Source organism: Loxodonta africana, chromosome 2 (genome assembly GCF_030014295.1).
Source record: "Loxodonta africana isolate mLoxAfr1 chromosome 2, mLoxAfr1.hap2, whole genome shotgun sequence".
In the NCBI taxonomy this organism is placed as follows: domain Eukaryota; kingdom Metazoa; phylum Chordata; class Mammalia; order Proboscidea; family Elephantidae; genus Loxodonta; species Loxodonta africana.
In genome coordinates, this window is record NC_087343.1 from 208,951,103 (window position 1) to 208,970,839 (window position 19,737).

Genomic DNA, 19,737 nt, shown 5'->3' on the forward strand with positions numbered 1-19,737 from the left:
AACTCACATTTTCACATTATTATCTAATCATTTGTTTACAATAAGTTCATAGATGTGTGATTTCTCACTCAAGTGTGTATAGTTTTAAAAGATTTTGATAAAAATTACCAACCTTTTCCAGATAAACTGTTTTTTTATATAATTTTTATTGTGCTTTGAGTGAAAGTTTACAAATCAAGTCAGTCTCTCACATAAAAACTTATATACACCTTGCTACACACTCCCAATTACTCTCCCCTAATGAGACTGCCCACTGTCTCTTTTCGCTGTCTCTTTTCGTGTCCATTTCACCAGCTTCTAGGCCCCTCTTCCCTCTCATCTCCCCTCCAGGCAGGAGATGCCAACATAGTCTCAAGTGTCCACCTGACAGATAAACTGTTTTAATTTACACTGATGCCGGCAGTGCATAAGAATGGCCACTTCCTCACAGTGGAAATCCTAAATGTTACTATCATCCTTTAAAAATAGTTTTCTTTTTACAAAAATAATATATGTATTTGTCAAATGGATTCAAACACTACTCTAATGTTTTCTTCCAGAAATGTATTAAATTCCTGTATTTGAGTCTTTGAGCCACCTGGCCTACAGTTGGAAAAGTCCTTTTACCTCTTTTACCTTTAACTTGCAATTTTGTTGTCTTCATGTATTTATTGTAAAATCTATCCTTCCCACTTCTTTACATTCTCATTTTATTTTGTGAAACCTTCACATATATGCTGGGTTTTTTTTTTTTTCTTTTCTCTCTTGGTTTGAATTTTTTTGTTTTTTGGTGGCAGGGGCTATTTCTAGACCGATTACTGCTCTGTTGATCAATTTGTGCATTTTTCTATTCATCCTCCAGAGGTTTAAGTGCTCTCAATTTTTGACATGTTTTTCCCTTTGAACATATAACATGCACTCATTCCTTCAGATCAGATTTAAGATAATTTTGTCAAGTCCCTCTGGAAGAAAATACTATTGAGATTTTAATTAGAATTGCATGTTATTCAAAAATTAAATGAGAGAGAGAGACAGGGATTTGACAGGTTTAACACACTGGGGTTCTATCCAGGAACAAGGTGTGCCTCAGTGATTATGCCTTAGCGGTTTACAGTTTTCCTCATCTTTATTACATTAGCAGATATCCCATTGTTTTTTGTTGATATTGTGAACAGTCTTATTTGCTCACGATATTTTTTACCTATTTTTAATATAAAGAGCTGTTAATTAATAAACTCTTACTAAGTTAAGTAATAAACCATCTTGCTAATTGTCTTTCCTCATGTTCAGTTAGTGTTAGTGCAGGCAGATCCTTCTTTGATCCCTCAACAAACATTTTTTGAAGTCTTGGTGCTAGAGAGGCAATGGTGAGGAAAACCAGTTTATGGTCTAGAGAAAGAATTGATCACCAACCACAAAATCAAGATTACAAATATAATGACGTGAGGAGGAGTTTAACCCTGTCTCTGACACCAGGGAAGGTCCATGCAGGAAGCATATGTGATCTGAGACCTAGGGTGGCAGTTACCAGGTGAAGAGGAGAAAATTGTGCTCTAGGTGGAGGGAACTCTTCATGTTAGGCTATTTCCTGGGAAGTACATGCCAAAATCTGACACAGGCCTGGAGATCAGGCAGCTACAGGCCATATTCAGGACTTTTATCTTTAGGTCAAGAAAAATGTGGCACCTTGAAGGGTATTAAGCAGGGAAGGGAGTGGATTTATATGAGCAGGTTTACAGATATATTATTCTTAGTCTATTGTTGGTTTCCATAACTAATATTTGTTTAGGACTTTTTTCTTCTATATTTATAAATGAGAATGGTTTATAATTATGGGAGAGTTGTAATCTGGACACTGTACAAGTTTATAGAATAAATGGAAAATTAATTCCATATCTTTCTATACACTGAAACAATTCTGAAATTACTTGTTCTTAGAAGATTTGCAAAACATGTTTTTTGATCTAAGAAACTTTGTGGGATATCACTCTATTAAGTTTTTTCAATATTTCCAAATTTAGGGGGGCTTAAAAAAATTTTTTTTTTAGTTTAGCATTTTTCTTAAGTCAATTTAGTTATATATATGTATAGTGCATCTCTAGAAACACTGGTGGCGTGGTGCTTAAGTACTATGGCCACTAACTAAGAGGTAGGCAGTTTGAATCTGCCAGCTGCTCCTTGGAAAGTCTATGGGGCAGTTCTACTCTGTCCTATAGCGTCGCTATGAGTCAGAATCAACTCAATGGCAGTGGATTTGGTTTGGTTTTATAGTGCATCTCTAGATATAATTATATATGATATAAATACACATGTGTATATACATGCATACATATACATTATATGCATGCATCTTCTTTATTTAAATCTCCAGGTTTATTAGTACAATGTTGAATATAAAACTCTTACACTATAAATATTTTGCTTGTCTCACATTTGTGGTTAAAATTTTTTCTTATCCTTAATGTTTTTTTTTGTCTTGCGTTTCTTCCCCCCGCCCCAGTGTCACTAACATGGCCAAAAGATAGATCATTTTATTCTCAATTTAAAAGAGTCAGCTTTTTATGTGCAGTCTACTTACTCTAGAATCCCTGAGTATCTGTTTAAATCTTTTAGATTCTCTTCCTCTTAAATAAATCTGTTTTGTGGGTATTTTGCTAACTTATTGGTTTAAATGTTTTACATCACATACTTTACATTACTGAGTGCTATTAAATGTCCTCTGGATGCCTCTTTGGCTGTATCCCATAGACTTTCTTATGTAGTGGATTATGGTTAAGTTCAAGTTTAGGCTTCCTATTGGTCTGACTAGTGCTTTAGGGCTATATTTAAGTGTTTCTGATTCTCTGATTTAGATGTAAATCTGTTATTTTCTTCCATTTCTGATGTAATTTAGTCAAAAAAAGAATGTCATTTTGAAAACTAACTGGTTATATTAAGCATATAAAAAGCTTCTCCATTTAAAATTTGTGTTACAGAATCACTCTCTTAGCTCCATTTGTTATATTTCCTTACATGCACACACACACACACTCTCACACACACACACATACATATATATGTTGCCATCAAGTTAACTCTGACTCATGTGTGTCAGAGTAGAACTATGTTTCATGGGGTTTTCAGTGGCTGGTTGTTCAGAAATAGATCACCTGTAGGTACATATATCACTCTCATTATTTTTTGATTGTATTTTTTTAATTCTATCTTTTCCATTTTGTACCTTTTTTGCTTTCTTTAAAAGTGAACCTATGCTTTAAAAGGGATTTTTCATCCCACTTGTAACATCATTGCTAAAATTGACATAGTTGTTTTTTCTATAAACTCACTATATGCTTGTATTTTTAACCTCTTGCTGTTATACTATGCATTAGCTATTATACTTTCCAGTGTTTTAGAATAAATATGCACACACATTCTTATGTCCCATTTCAATACTACTAATGAGTTTTTTATTGCTTTGAAAAACTTTTCATACACTGCAGTTCTCTTTGTGTTTGAATCATGCATGAAAACCTATCATTCTGTCTCATTTATTGAGAGGAAAGTTTGATTATCACTACGTTGAATGTTTACATTTGACCAGCCTCACTAGAATGTATGCTGTGAGTGGCATTGTTGACTATATTCAGCTTCTAGGACACTTCCTGGTGAAGGGCAAGCTCATGATAAGTGGTTGGTTGAATGAATGAATGAGTACAGCTTCCTCATTTTCCATTCTATGTAAATGGAATCTTTTTTTTTTTAATGTAGATAATTTACATTACATTTTCAGACCTTGCTATATATCATTGTTGTTAAGAATCATTTTGAATTCTATGCAGTTTTTTTCTGCAATCATATTTACATTATTTTTGCAGACATGCCTATGTGTCTACAGAATTCTGTGTTTATTAATAATAATATTATATAGTTTCTTCCCAATTCTTAATTCTCCTTTTGTTTCCTCTACACAAATATCCGGATATATCTTAGTGTTTATTGCCCTTAATGTATTTCAATGTATTTCTTTTCAATTCACACTACTGACAATTCGAATGTATCTGATAATATTGATAATGACTTTTATTAAGCACTCATTACATTCTAGGCGCTAGTCTAAGATATTGACATGTACTTCCTTGCAAAATGTATTGTTTCTGTTATTACAGAACGGATGGGCAAATTGAGTCCAAAAGAGGCCAAGTAAATGAAATGGCCTGTGGTCACACATTTGAGTGGTGAAACTAGGATAAAATACAAGAAAATTCTGGCTCCAGAACCCACACTTTTAACTCCAATAGGATGTTTCTTCTGTTTAGGTGTTCTTTCACTCTCAAGAAGATGTTTGTGGCCAGTCAGCATTTTATTCTTTAGTAGATGATTTTTTTTTTCCTTTTATTCTATTTTGAACTTTTGAATGTTTTCTTCCACCCTCCAGCCTCCTCTTTTCTCCCTTTCTCTCTCTCTTCCTCCACCCCCCTTTCTTTCATTTGTCCCGCCTTCCATTTCTTTCATCTTCCATTTACTTCAAAGTATTTTCCAAGAAATATATATATGTGTGAGTTTATTATGCATCTTTTTTTAATAATTTTTATTGAGCTTTAAGTGAACGTTTACAAATCAAGTCAGTCTGTTGCATATCAGCTTATATACACCTGACTACATACTCCCATTTACTCTCCCCCTAATAAGTCAGCCTGCTCCCTCCTTACAGTCTCTCCTTCCGTGACCATTTTTCCAGTTTCTAACCCTCTCTACCCTCCCATCTCCCCTCCAGACAGGAGATGCCAACACAGTCTCAAGTGTCTACCTGATACAAGTAGCTCACTCTTCATCAGCATCTCTCTCCAACCCATTGTCCAGTCCCTCCCATGTCCGATGAGTTGTCTCCGGGAATGGTTCCTGTCCTGGGCCAACAAAAGGTTTGGGGACCATGACTGCCGGGATTCCTCTAGTCTCAGTCAGACCATTAAGTCTGGTCTTTTTATGAGAATTTAGGGTCTGCATCCCACTGAACTCCTGCTCCCTCAGGAGTTCTCTGTTGTGCTCCCTGTCAGGGCAGTCATCGGTTGCGGTCGGGCACCATATAATTCTTCTGGTCTCAGGATGATGTAGGTCTCTGGTTCATGGGGCCCTTTCTGTCTCTTGGGCTCATAGTTATCGTGTGACCTTGGTGTTCTTCATTCTCCTTTGATCCAGGTGGGTTGAGACCAATTGATGCATCTTAGATGGCCGCTTGTTAACATTTAAGACCCCAGATGCCACATTTCAAAGTGGGATGCAGAGTGTTTTCATAACAGAATTATTTTGCCAATTGACTTAGAAGTCCCCTTAAGCCATAGTCCCCAAACCCCTGCCCTTGCTCCGCTGATCTTTGAAGCATTCAGTTTATCCCAGAAACTGCTTTTGGACCAGTCCAGTTGAGCTGACCTTCCCTGTATTGAGTACTGTCCTTCCCTTCACCTAAAGTAGTTCTTATCTACTAACTAATCAGTAAATAACTCTCTCCCACCCTCCCTCCCTCCACCGCCTCGTAACCACAAAAGTATGTGTTCTTCTCAGTTTGTACTATTTCTCAAGATCTTATAATTTTTTATAATAGTGGTCTTATTCAATACTTGTACTTTCGCCTCTGACTAATTTCGCTCAGCATAATGCCTTCCAGGTTCCTCCATGTTACGAAATGTTTCACAGATTCGTCACTGTTCTTTATCAATGCATAGTATTGCATTGTGTGAATATACCACAATTTATTTAACCATTCATCCGTTGATGGACACCTTGGTTGCTTCCAGCTTTTTGCTATTGTAAACAGAGCTGCAATAAACACGGGTGTGCATACATCTGTTTGTGTGAAGGCTCTTATTTCTCTAGGGTGTATTCCAAGGAGTGGGATTTCTGGGTTGTATGGTAGTTCTATTTCTAACTTTTTAAGAAAACGCCAGATAGATTTCCAAAGTGGTTGTACCATTTGACATTCCCACCAGCAGTGTATAAGAGTTCCAATCTCTCCGCAGCCTCTCCAACATTTATTATTTTGTGTTTTTTGGATTAATGCCAGCCTTGTTGGAGTGAGATGGAATCTCATAGTGGTTTAATTTGCATTTCTCTAATGGCTAATGATTGAGAGCATTTTCTCATGTATCTGTTAGCTGCCTGAATATCTTCTTTAGTGAAGTGCGTGTTCATATCCTTTGCCCACTTCTTGATTGGTTTGTTTGTCTTTTTGTGGTTGAGTTTTAACAGAATCCTATAGATTTTAGAGATCAGGCGCTGGTCGGAGATGTCATAGCTGAAAATTCTTTCCCAGTCTGTAGGTGGTCTTTTTACTCTTTTGGTGAAGTCTTTAGATGAGAATAGGTGTTTGATTTTTAGGAGCTCCAAGTTACCTGGTTTCTCTTCGTCATTTTTGGTAATGTTTTGTATTCTGTTTATGCCTTGTATTAGGGCTTCTAATGTTGTCCCTATTTTTTCTTCCATGATGTTTATCGTTTTAGTCTTTATGTTTAGGTCTTTGATCCACTTGGAGTTAGTTTTTGTCCATGGTGTGAGCTATGAGTCCTGTTTGATGTTTTTGCAGATGGATATCCAGTTATGCCAGCACCGTTTGTTAAAAAGACTATCTTTTCCCCAATTAACTGACAATGGGCCTTTGTCAAATATCAGCTGCTCATATGTGGATGGATTTATATCTGGGTTCTCAATGCTGTTCCATTGGTCTATGTGCCTGTTGTTATACCAGTACCAGACTGTTTTGACTACTGTGCCTGTATAATAGGTTCTAAAATCAGGTAGAGTGAGGCCTCCCACTTTCTTTGTCTTTTTCAGTAATGCTTTACTTATTCGAGGCTTCTTTCCCTTCCATATGAAGTTGGTGATTTGTTTCTCCATCACATTAAAAATGTCATTGGAATTTGGATCGGAAGTGCATTGTATGTATAGATGGCTTTTGGTAGAATAGGCATATTTACTATGTTAAGTCTTCCTATCCATGAGCAAGGTATGTTTTTCCACTTAAGTAGGTCCTTTTTAGATTCTTGTAGTAGTACTTTGTAGTTTTCTTTGTAGAGGTCTTTTACATCTTTGGTAAGATTTATTCCTAAGTATTTTATCTTCTTGGGGGCTACTGTGAATGGTATTGATTTGGTGATTTCCTCTTCGATGTTCTTTTTGTTGGTGTAGAGGAATCCAAGTGATTTTTGTATGTTTATCTTATAACCTGAGACTCTGCCAAACTCTTCTATTAGTTTCAGTAGTTTTCTGGAGGATTCCTCAGGGTTTTCTGTGTATAAGATCATGTCATCTGCAAAGAGAGATAATTTGACTTCCTCCTTGCCAATCCGGATGCCCTTTATTTCTTTGTCTAGCCTAATTGCTCTGGCTAGGACCTCTAGCACAATGTTGAATAAGAGCGGTGATAAAGGGCATCCTTGTCTGGTTCCCATTCTCAAGCGAAATGCTTTCAGGCTGTCTCCATTTAGAGTGATGTTGGCTGTTGGCTTTGTATAAAAAAAAAAAATTGTATAGATGCCCTTTATCATGTTGAGGAATTTTCCTTCAATGCCTATTTCACTGAGAGTTTTTATCATAAATGGGTGTTGGACTTCGTCAAATGCCTTTTCTGCACCAATTGATAAGATCATGTGGTTTTTGTCTTTTATTTATATGGTGGATTATATTAATGGTTTTTCTAATATTAAACCAGCCTTGCATACCTGGTATAAATCCCACTTGGCCGTGGTTGATTATTTTTTTGATATGTTGTTGAATTCTATTGGCTAGAACTTTGTTGAGGATTTTTCCATCTATGTTCATGAGGGATATAGGTCTGTAATTTTCTTTTTTTGTGATGTCTTCACCTGGTATTGGTATCAGGGATATGGTGGCTTCATAGAATGAGTTAAGCAGTATTCCATCATTTTCTATGCTTTGAAATATCTTTAGTAGTAGTGGTGTTAACTCTTCTCTGAAAGTTTGGTAGAACTCTGCAGTAAAGCCATACGGGCCAAGGCTTTTTTTGGGGGGAATTTTTTGATTACCGTTTCAATCTTTTTTTTTTTTTTTTTTGTTATGGGTCTACTTAGTTGTTCTACTTCTGAGTGTGTTAGTTTAGGCAGGTAGTGTTTTTCCAGGAATTCGTCCATTTCTTCTAGGTTTGCAAATTTGTTAGAGTACAATTTTTCATAATAATCTGGTATGATTCTTTTAATTTCAGTTGGGTCTGTTGTGATGTGGCCCTTCTCGTTTCTTATTCAGGTTGTTTCCTTTCCTGTATTTCTTTAGTCAGTCTAGCCAATGGTTTATCAATTTTGTTAATTTTTTCAAAGAACCAGCTTTTGGCTTTGTTAATTCTTTCAATTGTTTTTCTGGTCTCTAATTCATTTAGTTCAGCTCTAAATTTTTATTATTTGTTTTCTTCTGCTGCCTGATGGATTCTTTTGTTGCTCACTTTCTATTTGTTCCAGTTGTAGGGACAGTTCTCTGATTTTGGCTCTTTCATCTTGTTGTATGTGTGCATTTATCGATATAAATTGGCCTCTGAGCACTGCTTTTGCTGTGTCCCAGAGGTTTTGATAGGAAGTATTTTCATTGTCGTTGCATTCTATGAATTTCCTTATTCCCTCCTTGATGTCTTCTATAACCCAGTCTTTTTTCAGGAGGGTATTATTCAGTTTCCAAGTATTTGATTTCTTTTCCCTAGTTTTTCTGTTATTGATTTCTAGTTTCATTGTCTTGTGGTCTGAGAAGATACTTTGTAGTATTTCGAAGTTTTGGATTCTGCAAAGGTTTGTTTTATGACCTAATATGTGGTCTATTCTAGAGAATGTTCCATGTGCGCTAGAAAAAAAAGTATATTTTGCAGCAGTTGGGTGGAGAGTTCTGTATAAGTCAATGAGGTCAAGTTGGTTGATTGTTGTAAGTAGGTCTTCCGTGTCTCTATTGAGCTTCTTACTGGATGTCCTGTCCTTCTCCGAAAGTGGTGTGTTGAAGTCTCTTACTATAACTGTGGAGGTGTCTATCTCACTTTGCAGTTCTGTTAAAATTTGATTTATGTATCTTGCAGCCCTGTCATTGGGTGCATAAATATTTAATATGGTTATGTCTTCCTGATCAATTGTCCCTTTTATCATTATGTAGTGTCCTTCTTTATCCTTTGTGGTGGATTTAAGTCTAAAGTCTATTTTGTCAGAAATTAATATTGCTACTCCTCTTCTTTTTTGCTTATTGTTTGCTTGATATATTTTTTTCCATGCTTTGAGTTTTAGTTTGTTTGTGTCTCTAAGTCTAAGGTGTGTCTCTTGTAGGCAGCATATTGATGGATCGTGTTTCTTTATCCAGTCTGAGACTCTCTGTCTCTTTATTGGTGCCTTTAGTCCATTTACATTCAGCGTAATTATAGATAAATAAGTGTTTAGTGTTGTCATTTTGATGCCTTTTTATGTGTGTTGTTGACAGTTTCATTTTTCCACTTACTTTTTTGTGCTGAGACGTTTTTCTTACTAAATTGTGGGATCCTCGTTTTCGTAGTGTTTGACTTTATGTTTGTTGAGTCGTTACGTTTTTCTTGGCTTTTATCTTGAGTTATGGAGTTGTTATACCTCTTTGTGGTTACCTTAATATTTACCCCTATTTTTCTAAGTAAAAACCTAACTTGTATTGTTGTATATCGCCTTGTATCACTCTCCATATGGCAGTTCTATGCCACCTGTATTTAGTCCCTCTTTTTGACTATTGTGATCTTTTACATATTGCCTTCAATGATTCCCTGTTATGAGCATTTTTTTTTAATTAATCTAAATTTGTTTTTGTGATTTCCCTATTTGAGTTGATATCAGGATGTTCTGTTTTGTGAACTTGTGCTGGTATCTGATATTATTGGTTTTCTGACCAAACAATACCCTTTAGTATTTCTTATAGCTTTGGTTTGGTTTTTTCAAATTCTCTAAGCTTGTGTTTATCTGTAAATATCTTAACTTCGCCTTCATATTTCAGAGAGAGTTTTGCTGGATATATGATCCTTGGCTGGCAGTTTTTCTCCTTCAGTGTTCTGTATATGTCATCCCATTGCCTTCTTGCCTGCATGGTTTCTGCTGAGTAGTCTGAACTTATTCTTATTGATTCTTCCTTGAAGGAGACCTTTCTTTTCTCCCTGGCTGCTTTTAAAATTTTATCTTTGGTTTTGGCAAGTTTGATGATAATATGTCTAGGTGTTTTTCTTTTTGGATCAGTCTTAAATGGGGTTCGATGAGCATCTTGGATAGATATCCTTTCGTCTTTCATGATGTCAGGGAAGTTTTCTGTCAGCAGTTCTTCAGCTATTTTGTCTGTGTTTTCTGTCCTCCCTCCCTGTTCTGGGACTCCAATCACATGCAAGTTATCCTTCTTGATAGAGTCCTACATATTCTTAGGGTTTCTTCATTTTTTTTAATTCTTTGATCTGATTTTTTTTCAGCTATGTTGGTGTTAATTCCCTGGTCCTCCAGATTTCCCAGTCTGCATTCTAACTGCTCGAGTCTGCTCCTCTGACTTCCTATTGCGTTGTCTAATTCTGTAATTTTATTGTTAATCTTTTGGATTTCTACATTCTGTCTCTCTATGGATTCTTGCAACTTATTAATTTTTCCACTATGTTCTTGAATAATCTTTTCGAGTTCTTCAACTGTTTTATCGGTGTGTTCCTTGGCTTTTTCTGCAGTTTGCCTTATTTTGTTTGTGATGTCTTGAAGCACTCTGTAAATTAGTTTTTTATATTCTGTATCTGATAATTCCAGGATTGCATCTTCATTTGGGAAAGATTTTGATTCTTTTGTTTGGGGGGTTGTAGAAGCTGTCATGGTCTGCTTGTTTATGTGGTTTGATATCGACTGCTGTCTCCGAGCCATCACTAAGTTATAAAAAAAATAAATAATAAAAAAAAAAGTTATAGTAGTGGTTTATTCTGTAATTGCTCACTGAGTCTTATCTTGTTTTATTTTCTTTCAATATACATGGATGGGCTACTAGATTGTGCTGTCTTGTTTGTTGTAGCCCTTGACTTACTTATGACCTATTACCAGCTGGTTTGGGCTGTTGCCAGATATATATGCCTGAGTCTATTCACTATTCTTGAGTGGAATCTGATTTTGGGTCATCAAGTGTGTGCTGCACCCTAACACCTATCTACCTCAAGAAGTAGTGGTGATAGTTGTGTGCACCAGATTCTATTAGCAGCTGGGGTTCACCCTCCGGGGGGGCAAAATGCTGACGGGCTTCCCCCAAGTGTCATTGAGGTAGGTGTGTCTCTATTCCTATAGCACCTTGGTGGGAGGGCACTGCAGCTGTACTTTAGGCCCCCAATGCAAGTACCTCTAGTGATTGGTAGATGTCACCCTCCTTAGACCCCTAAGGCAAGAGGCTAGGTGGTCTGGGGGGAGCTTCAGCCCTCAGTTCCCTATTGTGGGTCAGTTAGGACTCTGTTGAATAAGCCGAGATATCAGACGTGGGAAACTTGTTTTTCCAGAAAATCCGCTAAAAAAAAAAAATGCAGTCAGATCCCTATCAGAACTGCCTTTGGATTATAACCGCCATCTTGTTCCCTGTAAGGATGAAATTCCGAGATTTGGATCATATATGCTTGGCTTTAGCTGGTTCTGTGTTTTTAGTCCAATTAGGGATGGATTTTTGATCCCTGGGTTTTTTGTGGTTCCTTCTCTCAGGCCGGAAGAATGGGTTAGGAAAAGGCCAAAAAAAAAAGGGGAGGGGGAAGCAAAGCCGCCGGGGAGCCGGAGCCATTCTCCCTCTGGCTCAGGAAATTCCAATGTTAATGAAGCCGCCTGGGAAGGGTGGGAGAGGGTTCAGAGAAATAGGAGAGTAGCACCTCAGAATATAGCCAAAGTTGCTTGACTTGCTTGGAATGACTATTTTATCTGAGATTCCCGAGGGGCTTGTCACCTATGTGTGCTGGCTGTGTGGAGATTGCCCCCGAGGGTCTGGTCCGCTGAAGCCGTTTTCAGATCCTCCACTGCCAGTCCAAAGCCCAGTGTCAAGGTTCCCCTGCTGGGACACTGTACTCCCGGCTCCGAAATCAGTCGCTGCCTCCCGGGGACTTCTCCTCCTGCCAGCCACTTTGCTGCACCACCCCCGTGGACCGGCCAGGCCCCCTCCCAGGGTTAGTTCAGGGGAGTAGAGCTGTGCCTCGTGATTGCGCCGTGACAGCGCCCAGTCAAATGCCCGGCGTCAAGGTTCCCCAGCTGGGACGCTGCACTCCCGGCTCCAAAACCAGTAACTGCCTCCCGGGGACTTCCAGCAGCCACGTTGCCATGCCGCCCGCCCACGCGGATTGGCTGGGCCCCCTCCTGGGGTGAGTTCAGGGGGGTAGGGCTGGGCCCCTTGTTTGCGCAGTCACAAGAATTTGAGTTCAGCTCCCCTGGGAGAAGACCTAAGCCCGGCGCCAAGGTTACCTGACTGGGACGCTGGCTCCAGGCTCCGAAAACAGTCGCTGCTTCCCCTTATTTGTTCGTTCTCCGTCTCTAAATCTGTGTTTGTTGTTCAGGGTTCGTAGATTGTTATCTATGTGATCGATTCACTTGTTTTTCTGAGTCTTTGTTGCAAGAGGGATCCGAGGTAGCGTCTACCTAGTCCGCCATCTTCTGCCCAAGATTCTTAATGTTCAATGTCATTGAGTGGTTGAATTTGTTCAGTGGGTCTACAGACATGTAATGAGAAATCAAGAGGGTGTGTACTTGTACTAGGGAGTTTGTAGGCATCTGTAAATTAATTTTTAGATCCTCGTAATTCATGCCAGCCTGTTATCTATTGCCTCACTCCTGCTCCTCAGTGTCTATACTGTCAGTGAAACTTAGAAATGATTGTCTTCCTGGAATGCATTTTTCCCAAACCTAATCTTTCTTAAGTTCCTGTCTCTTGCTGAGGATTCTCACTGATAACAATTAATAGCATGCTTGGGAAGACTTTTCCAAGATTCTAGGATTTGAAATAACTCAGAAGATAGTGTATGAGAGCAATGGGTCTCCCATCCTAGGGCCCTGTTTGAAGTTCGACAGGTAATGTGTGCTTCTCATCATGCTTCAAGTTGGTGAATACACACAAGTGGTTGAAAAATGGAAAAGTGCACATAGCTACAAGTTATGGTTGTTTGCAACACCAGAATTATTTTATAGCCGCAGAATAGCATTCTGTACATATAATATGATTCAATAGTTGTATATATCTCTATCTATCTATCATCTATCTATCTATCTGTCTACTATCATCTATCTATCTACCTATCTCTAGCTATCTAGCTAGCTAGCTAGCTATCATCTATATCTATCCATCTATCAATCTATCGTCTATCTATCTACCTATCTATCATCTATCTATCGTCTATCTATCTCTAGCTAGCTAGCTAGCTAGCTGTCATCTATATCTATCCATCTATCAATCATCTATCAATCAATCTATCTATCATCTATCTATATCTATCTATCATCTATCTATCATCTATCTATCTACCCATCTTTCTAATGACATTTAATCATCACAGTAATCCATAAGGTAATTGTGGGATCCTTAACCCTTTCGTGCCCAGTGGTACATATAGCGACCATGAACTTTCTTAGCCTGTGGTGTTTATTGGAAGAGGGGTACCATTGGGTGCATGCTGCCGTAAGGCAGGGGCCTTTATGACTGTTTGAAACTGAAGACATGGGTGTGCACCACAAATTACGGTTCTTACAGTGTACCATATGAGGTATCTGAATTTTTGGTAGAAAAAGTATAAATTTTGAAAAATTTTGCTTGTTACACATATATATCAATAAACCCTAGTGGGAACTCTGAATATAATTAGTGGTAATTCATATGTACCACTTAACACGTAAGGTAGGCTTACCACTAACAAAAATTCAGACACACTCAATGATTGGGAATGCTTCCATTAATGAAAACACATAAAAATTCAAAGCAGAAAATGATTGGGTCACCAAAGGCTTAATTATAGACCAGGGAACTGGCTCTAAGATTGTTATTAACTTGCATTAGAACACACTGCTTGTTAGTACTGGAACTAAGTATTCTCAGCTCAAGTATTTCAGAGTTGAGAGTCAGCACAGAGATCCACTTCTACAAAATATTGTTCCTGGACTAGAAAACTGGCCACCACTTGTGTTTACTTTTGACTGTATCACCTGCCTCTTTTTATGGTAATATACAATCATTAACATTATGTCCCAACAATTAAAAAATCACATTGACCTTTGAAGAAAAATGAAACTAATGGGATTTTGAAATGTTCTCATTTATATTCAGGATGCAAATACTCCACTCAAAGCATAGGTGTCCCTCTGCTGTCAGAGACTTTTCCCAAACCGTGACACCTTTGAGAATGAAAGGAGGCAGGACAAATGCTAAATACAATGGATACTGGGACAATACAAATTGCCCCAGGCTAACTCAGATGTATGTTTCCCTCATGTACATACTTCAAGGCCACGAAAATGTAAAATCATAAAAAAAATTGACACAAATGTACAAAATGAACACAAGAAAAGGCAAACAAACAAAAATCAGACTGAACACATTTAAGTGGTAAACAAATTGCTACGGGTTGTCAACTGCAACTCCAGATTACTGATAATATGTAAATAATGGAGACCTCCTTACACTGTCCTACAAGTTTTACAGAGGTGACTACTGACACATCACTGCCCCCTTATTCACAGTGCTGTGCCTACAGGGTCTTTTGTTTCCTGAACATAACAAGCTCCTACTCACTTAGGGATCTTACATCTACTCTTCATCCTGCAGGAATGCCCTTCAGTCAAAATCTTCATGTGCCTGCTCGTTTTGTCATCCTTCATTGTATTTTTAAAAATGTTTCTCACAACACTTATTTGCATTATCTAGAAGCATTCTTTACTTCTTTGTAATTTGTTTACTGTCTTTATCCCACAACTGGAATGTAAGTCAAGTAGGACAGCATCTCCAGAGCTTAGAACAATGAGTAAAGGAATCCCCATAAATACTGATTGGGTGTAGGAATGAGTGACAACAATCAACAAATGAATGAAAGATCAAATAAGGATGGTTAATGATCAGTCGGATTATGCTAGATACAATTCACCATCCTTTTCAGTGGTGTCTACAATGTAATAGTTACTTCTAGACGAGGCTGATCAATCTCAAAGCTGTCCTGAAAATGCTTAAATTCAATCAAGCCTCATACTGAGATGTGTGATTATTTGAATTGATTGAATCAATTGTTTTTGCAGCTTTGTCTACATTTTAAATATCCCAATCCAAGTGAAGAATCATTTCTGGGACCCAGATTTGTGCAAAATAATTTAACTCCCTTAAAGCAAGCAGCGACTAGCAAATTTTCATTCATTTTTGTGCTATGTGGACTTAACTTTGAAATTGCAATCAGGGGCAGATTAACCAGTAAGCAAGGAACACAAGGGCTTGTGTTTACTTACTAATCTGTAGTGCACAATTTCACAAGGGTTTAACCAGATCAAAGATGTGGTGAAAAATAGATGAAATTGTGCACTACGGATTAGTAAATAACCACAAGTAAGCTCCTGTGAACCTTCCTTATTAGACAATTCATCACTGGCTGCACTTCAACTAGAAGAAATAGACAAGAAAGGACCTACAAATCAACATTCTCACCCCAAAATTCTTAATATTAGTTATATAAATAATTTTAATCTAATAATTCTTATGTAGATATCTTAAAAATTAATTTTATCTACAGCAGTTTTCATTAATGCTATACTTCTCTTCTCAAGCCTTCAGGTCAAAATCAACTGTAATGGATGAAGATAACAGGACCTTGTTTAGTGGCTTTACCCTCATTGGGCTCTTCCCACACAAAAAAGCCTCAAGCTTCCTTTTTAGTTCCATTTGTGCCATCTTCTTCATGGCCATCGTAACTAATGGGGTCATGGTCTTCCTGATCCACATAGATCCTCACCTCCACACTCCCATGTTCTTCCTACTTAGCCACCTCTCTTTCATTGATATGATGTATATCTCCACAATTGTGCCCAAGATGCTGGTTGATTATGTTTTGGGAAAGGGGACCATCTCCTTCCTTGCTTGCACAGCCCAGTACTTCCTCTACATGGGCTTTGTGGGGGCAGAATTCTTCCTGCTGGGGCTCATGGTCTATGACTGCTATGTAGCCATCTACGACCCACTCCACTATCGTGTCCTTATGAGCCGACGGGTCTGTTGGATAATCTTGGCCAGTTCTTGGTTTGGGGGTGCTTTGGACAGTTCCCTCCTCACCCCCCTCACCATAAGCCTCCCATTCTGCGCCTCCCACAAGATCAATCACTTTTTCTGTGAGGCTCCCACCATGCTGAGACTGGCGTGTGGCAACAAAGCTGCCTATGAAATGGTGATGTATACCTGTTGTGTCATGATGCTGCTTATCCCCTTCTCCGTGGTGATTGCTTCCTATGCCCAGATTCTCATCACTGTGCATCAAATGAAGTCAGCAGAAGGGAAGAAGAAGGCCTTCACCACCTGTTCTTCGCACATAATGGTGGTGACGCTGTTCTATGGGGCCGCTTTATACACTTACATGCTTCCTCAGTCCTATCACACCCCAATCAAAGATAAGATCTTCTCTGCCTTTTACACCATCCTCACCCCCTTGTTAAACCCTGTAATCTACAGCCTGAGGAACAGGGATGTGACGGGGGCCTTGAGAAGGGTTTTGGCAAGATGTAATGGGGCCTGTGGTGAAACAAAGGAATAGCTATGACGGTTGTCAAGGGAGTGTGGGTTCTATTATTTTAGGTATGGATATTGTGGACAATGCAGGAAACAACCACCAATGCCAGCTGTGTTAAAAGGTATATCAGCAGTACTTTCATCAAAATTTGTCAAAAATCTAAAGTCATCGGAACATTTACACATGAATAATGCCAGTGTTCCATAAACACCACTGATGTTTATTTCTTCTTTGCTTCCCTTCATTCTAATTCTTCTCTTATACTACTTCTCTGTACTTATTGTATGTATTGTTCCCCAAATATCTGGTTACAATTATATACTTTTGCCACCTTTAGTGGGTGTTTAGCCTCACAGAAACTGAATATCCAAGTGATTTTGATCACATTGTTTAAACTCTCCATCGATAAAGTTTATGGAAGTTTCAGGGATATAGAAATTTGAAGTACATAGAGACTGAACTGGCATAAACCTCAAAGGGAATGTCTCCATAGGGTTACACCAAGACTTAGAATATTCAGATATCTCTTCTTTGGGTAGAAAATGAAAACATTCCTCTTTTATCTCAATTTGGAGGTAGAAACAAAATGAGTCACACGTATTTTGCAGAAATTAAGTGGCTTCACCTAAAGGAGCAAGGATTCTATGATGTTATTTTTGTTGTGTTGCAAATAACTGTTACTTTGGAAGACACATTGAAGGGTAGATGAGAAGGAAGTGCCCCACTAACTGGCAAGTTTCAGTAATCACTTTAAAGCTCCTTTTCCAAGTCTTGAGGTTAGGTTTACCATTATTAGACTTCTCAATTGCAGTGGGAATATTTACATTAACTTTTCCTTCCAAATAAATAGTGAACAACACTATTTTCCCTTTGGAAAATAAGTAGACAGGCAGGCAGACAGGCAGATAGACAGACAGACAGATAGACAGATTGATGCTGTCAAGTTGACTCTGAGTCATGGCAACTTTATACACAACAGAATAAAACGTTACCCTTAGTCCTGCATCCTCCTCACAATCACTGGGGTGTTTGAGTCCATCATTGCAACTATTTTGGCAAACCATCTCATCAAGGGTTTCCCTTTCTCTCTACTTCATCAAAGACAATGTCTTCCTCTAGTAATTGACCCCTTCTTGACCCCTTCTTATGTGTCCAAACAATCAAGTTGGACAATGCTCTCTTGTGACCCGTAAGGTTTTCATTGGCTGATTATCAGAAGCAGGTTTCCAGGCTTTTTTTCCTGGTTTGAATCTGGAAGCTCCACTGAAACCTGTCCACCTTGGGTGACCCTCCTGGTATTTCAAGTACCAGTGGCATAACCTCCATCAACGCAGCAACATGTAAGCCATTCCAGCATGACAAAATGACAGGTGGTGGTTTTCTTCTCTACAGGACTGGAAGTGTTATACCCGGTTGTTAAAACCCAGGATGTTAGGTGGAAATCTTTAACCAGATGGAACAGTCCACCATTGGATGCTTTGAATTTCACTCAATTGTTTTTCAGGAAAGCAGAGATTCCCATCTAATGGGGCAGCGCCATCTCATGCAAATCAATGGGTGTCGTTTTCCCCAGGCTCTCTCTCTGGAGGCTCTCATCTCCTTCAACTTCATCAGACTGGCTTAGATTGCACTATGTCCCAGGTGATGAGAGGGAGCATTTCCAACCTGGAAGACAGTGAAGTAGAAGAAACCCAATGAACCCAAAAATTAGAAGGGGCTGAGCCATGAGAACTGGGCATCAAGGTCAGCTCCACATTTAAAGACCATGTGAATTTCTGTCAATCATGTAATGATTCTGATGCCCAATTTCCTCTTCTGTAAAATTTGAGTTAATATATCTTATTCCTGGAAAGGTTTTGAATATCAAGTAAAACGATATATGCAATACCCAAAAACCAAAAAGCCACTGCCGTTGAGTCGATTCTGAATCATAGTGACCCTACAGGACAGAGTAGAACTGCCCCTTAGAGTTTCCAAGGAGCACCTGGTGGATTTGAACTGCCGACCTCTTGGTTAGCAGCTGTAGCACTTAACCACTACACCACCAGAGTTTCTGATATATGCAATAGTACTTCTTATTTCCAATTGTTTTTTAACTGTGCTTAACAAAGGAGGTTGCTTTTGATATTTATAATATTCAAGCTTTTTTTTTCTTTACATTCCCCTTATCTCTCTTCTTACTACCCCTCACACAATTTTTTATTATTGTTAATTACACTATGATATAGAGGACGGACATAGTATTAATATCCTACTACAGGTTTGAAAGTAAATTTTATGTGAAAAATTAGAAAAGGAATAAATAGAGAATTCTTCAGAAATGCATAGCAGGTAAAATAATTTTTAACAAGTCCGTGTTTCCACATGATAAGCATAGGACCACCTTTGAGTGTAGGAGTAGATTGCGGACTGTGAAGGTATACACACACAAGCTGCAAAAAAATGATTGCCAAGTATCTTAGCTATCTAGTGCTGCTATAACAGAAATACCACAAGTGGATGGCTTTAACAAACAGATATTTATTCTGTCATGGCTTAGGTGGCTAGAAATTCTAATTCACGGTGCTAGCTGTAGAGGAAAGCTTTCTCTTTCAGCTCCGGGGGAAGGTCCTTGTCTCCATTCAACATCTGTGGGCCCAAAATTCCTTGGAAATCCCCATGTGTCTTGTCATCCCTCTTCCCCTGGGTTTAGTGCAGGGACCCCATGTCCAAACGACATGCTTTGCTCCCTGTTCTTGTTTCCTGGTGGTAGTGATGTCCCTTCTGCCTTCTCCTCTGCTAACTTCTTTCTTCTTTTTCACTTGTAAGATGAAAGGTGTGACTCAAGTGTGACTTGAGTAAGAGTGGTGACTTAATTAAGGGTGTGACTCAAGACACACCCCTCCCTAAACCTACCTTATAGAGGTTTTGGGATTTACAACACATAAAATGGGGGAGAGATGCACAATATTAAAAAATGGAGAATAATCAGATCACAAAATGGAGGATAATTACATACTACTAGGAATCATGGCCTAGAAAGTTAACACATATTTTTGGGGACAGAATTCAATCCA

The 19,737-nt window shown here is 38.5% G+C and overlaps 1 protein-coding gene across 1 annotated transcript; it reads left to right on the forward strand.

Moving 5' to 3' along the window:
- The first annotated feature begins 15,609 nt into the window (after nucleotides 1–15,609).
- Nucleotides 15,610–17,149, forward strand: LOC100674766 (olfactory receptor 2T6-like). The gene has a single exon (XM_003422151.3). It carries the CDS (start codon nucleotides 15,707–15,709, stop codon nucleotides 16,703–16,705), a length of 999 nt encoding a protein of 332 aa, XP_003422199.3. The 5' UTR covers nucleotides 15,610–15,706; the 3' UTR covers nucleotides 16,706–17,149.
- Nucleotides 17,150–19,737: the final 2,588 nt, after the last annotated feature.

Coding starts and splice junctions, on each gene's coding strand:
- LOC100674766 (XM_003422151.3), top strand. CDS start 15,707: ATGCTATACTTCTCTTCTCAAGCCTTCAGGTCAAAATCAACTGTAATG.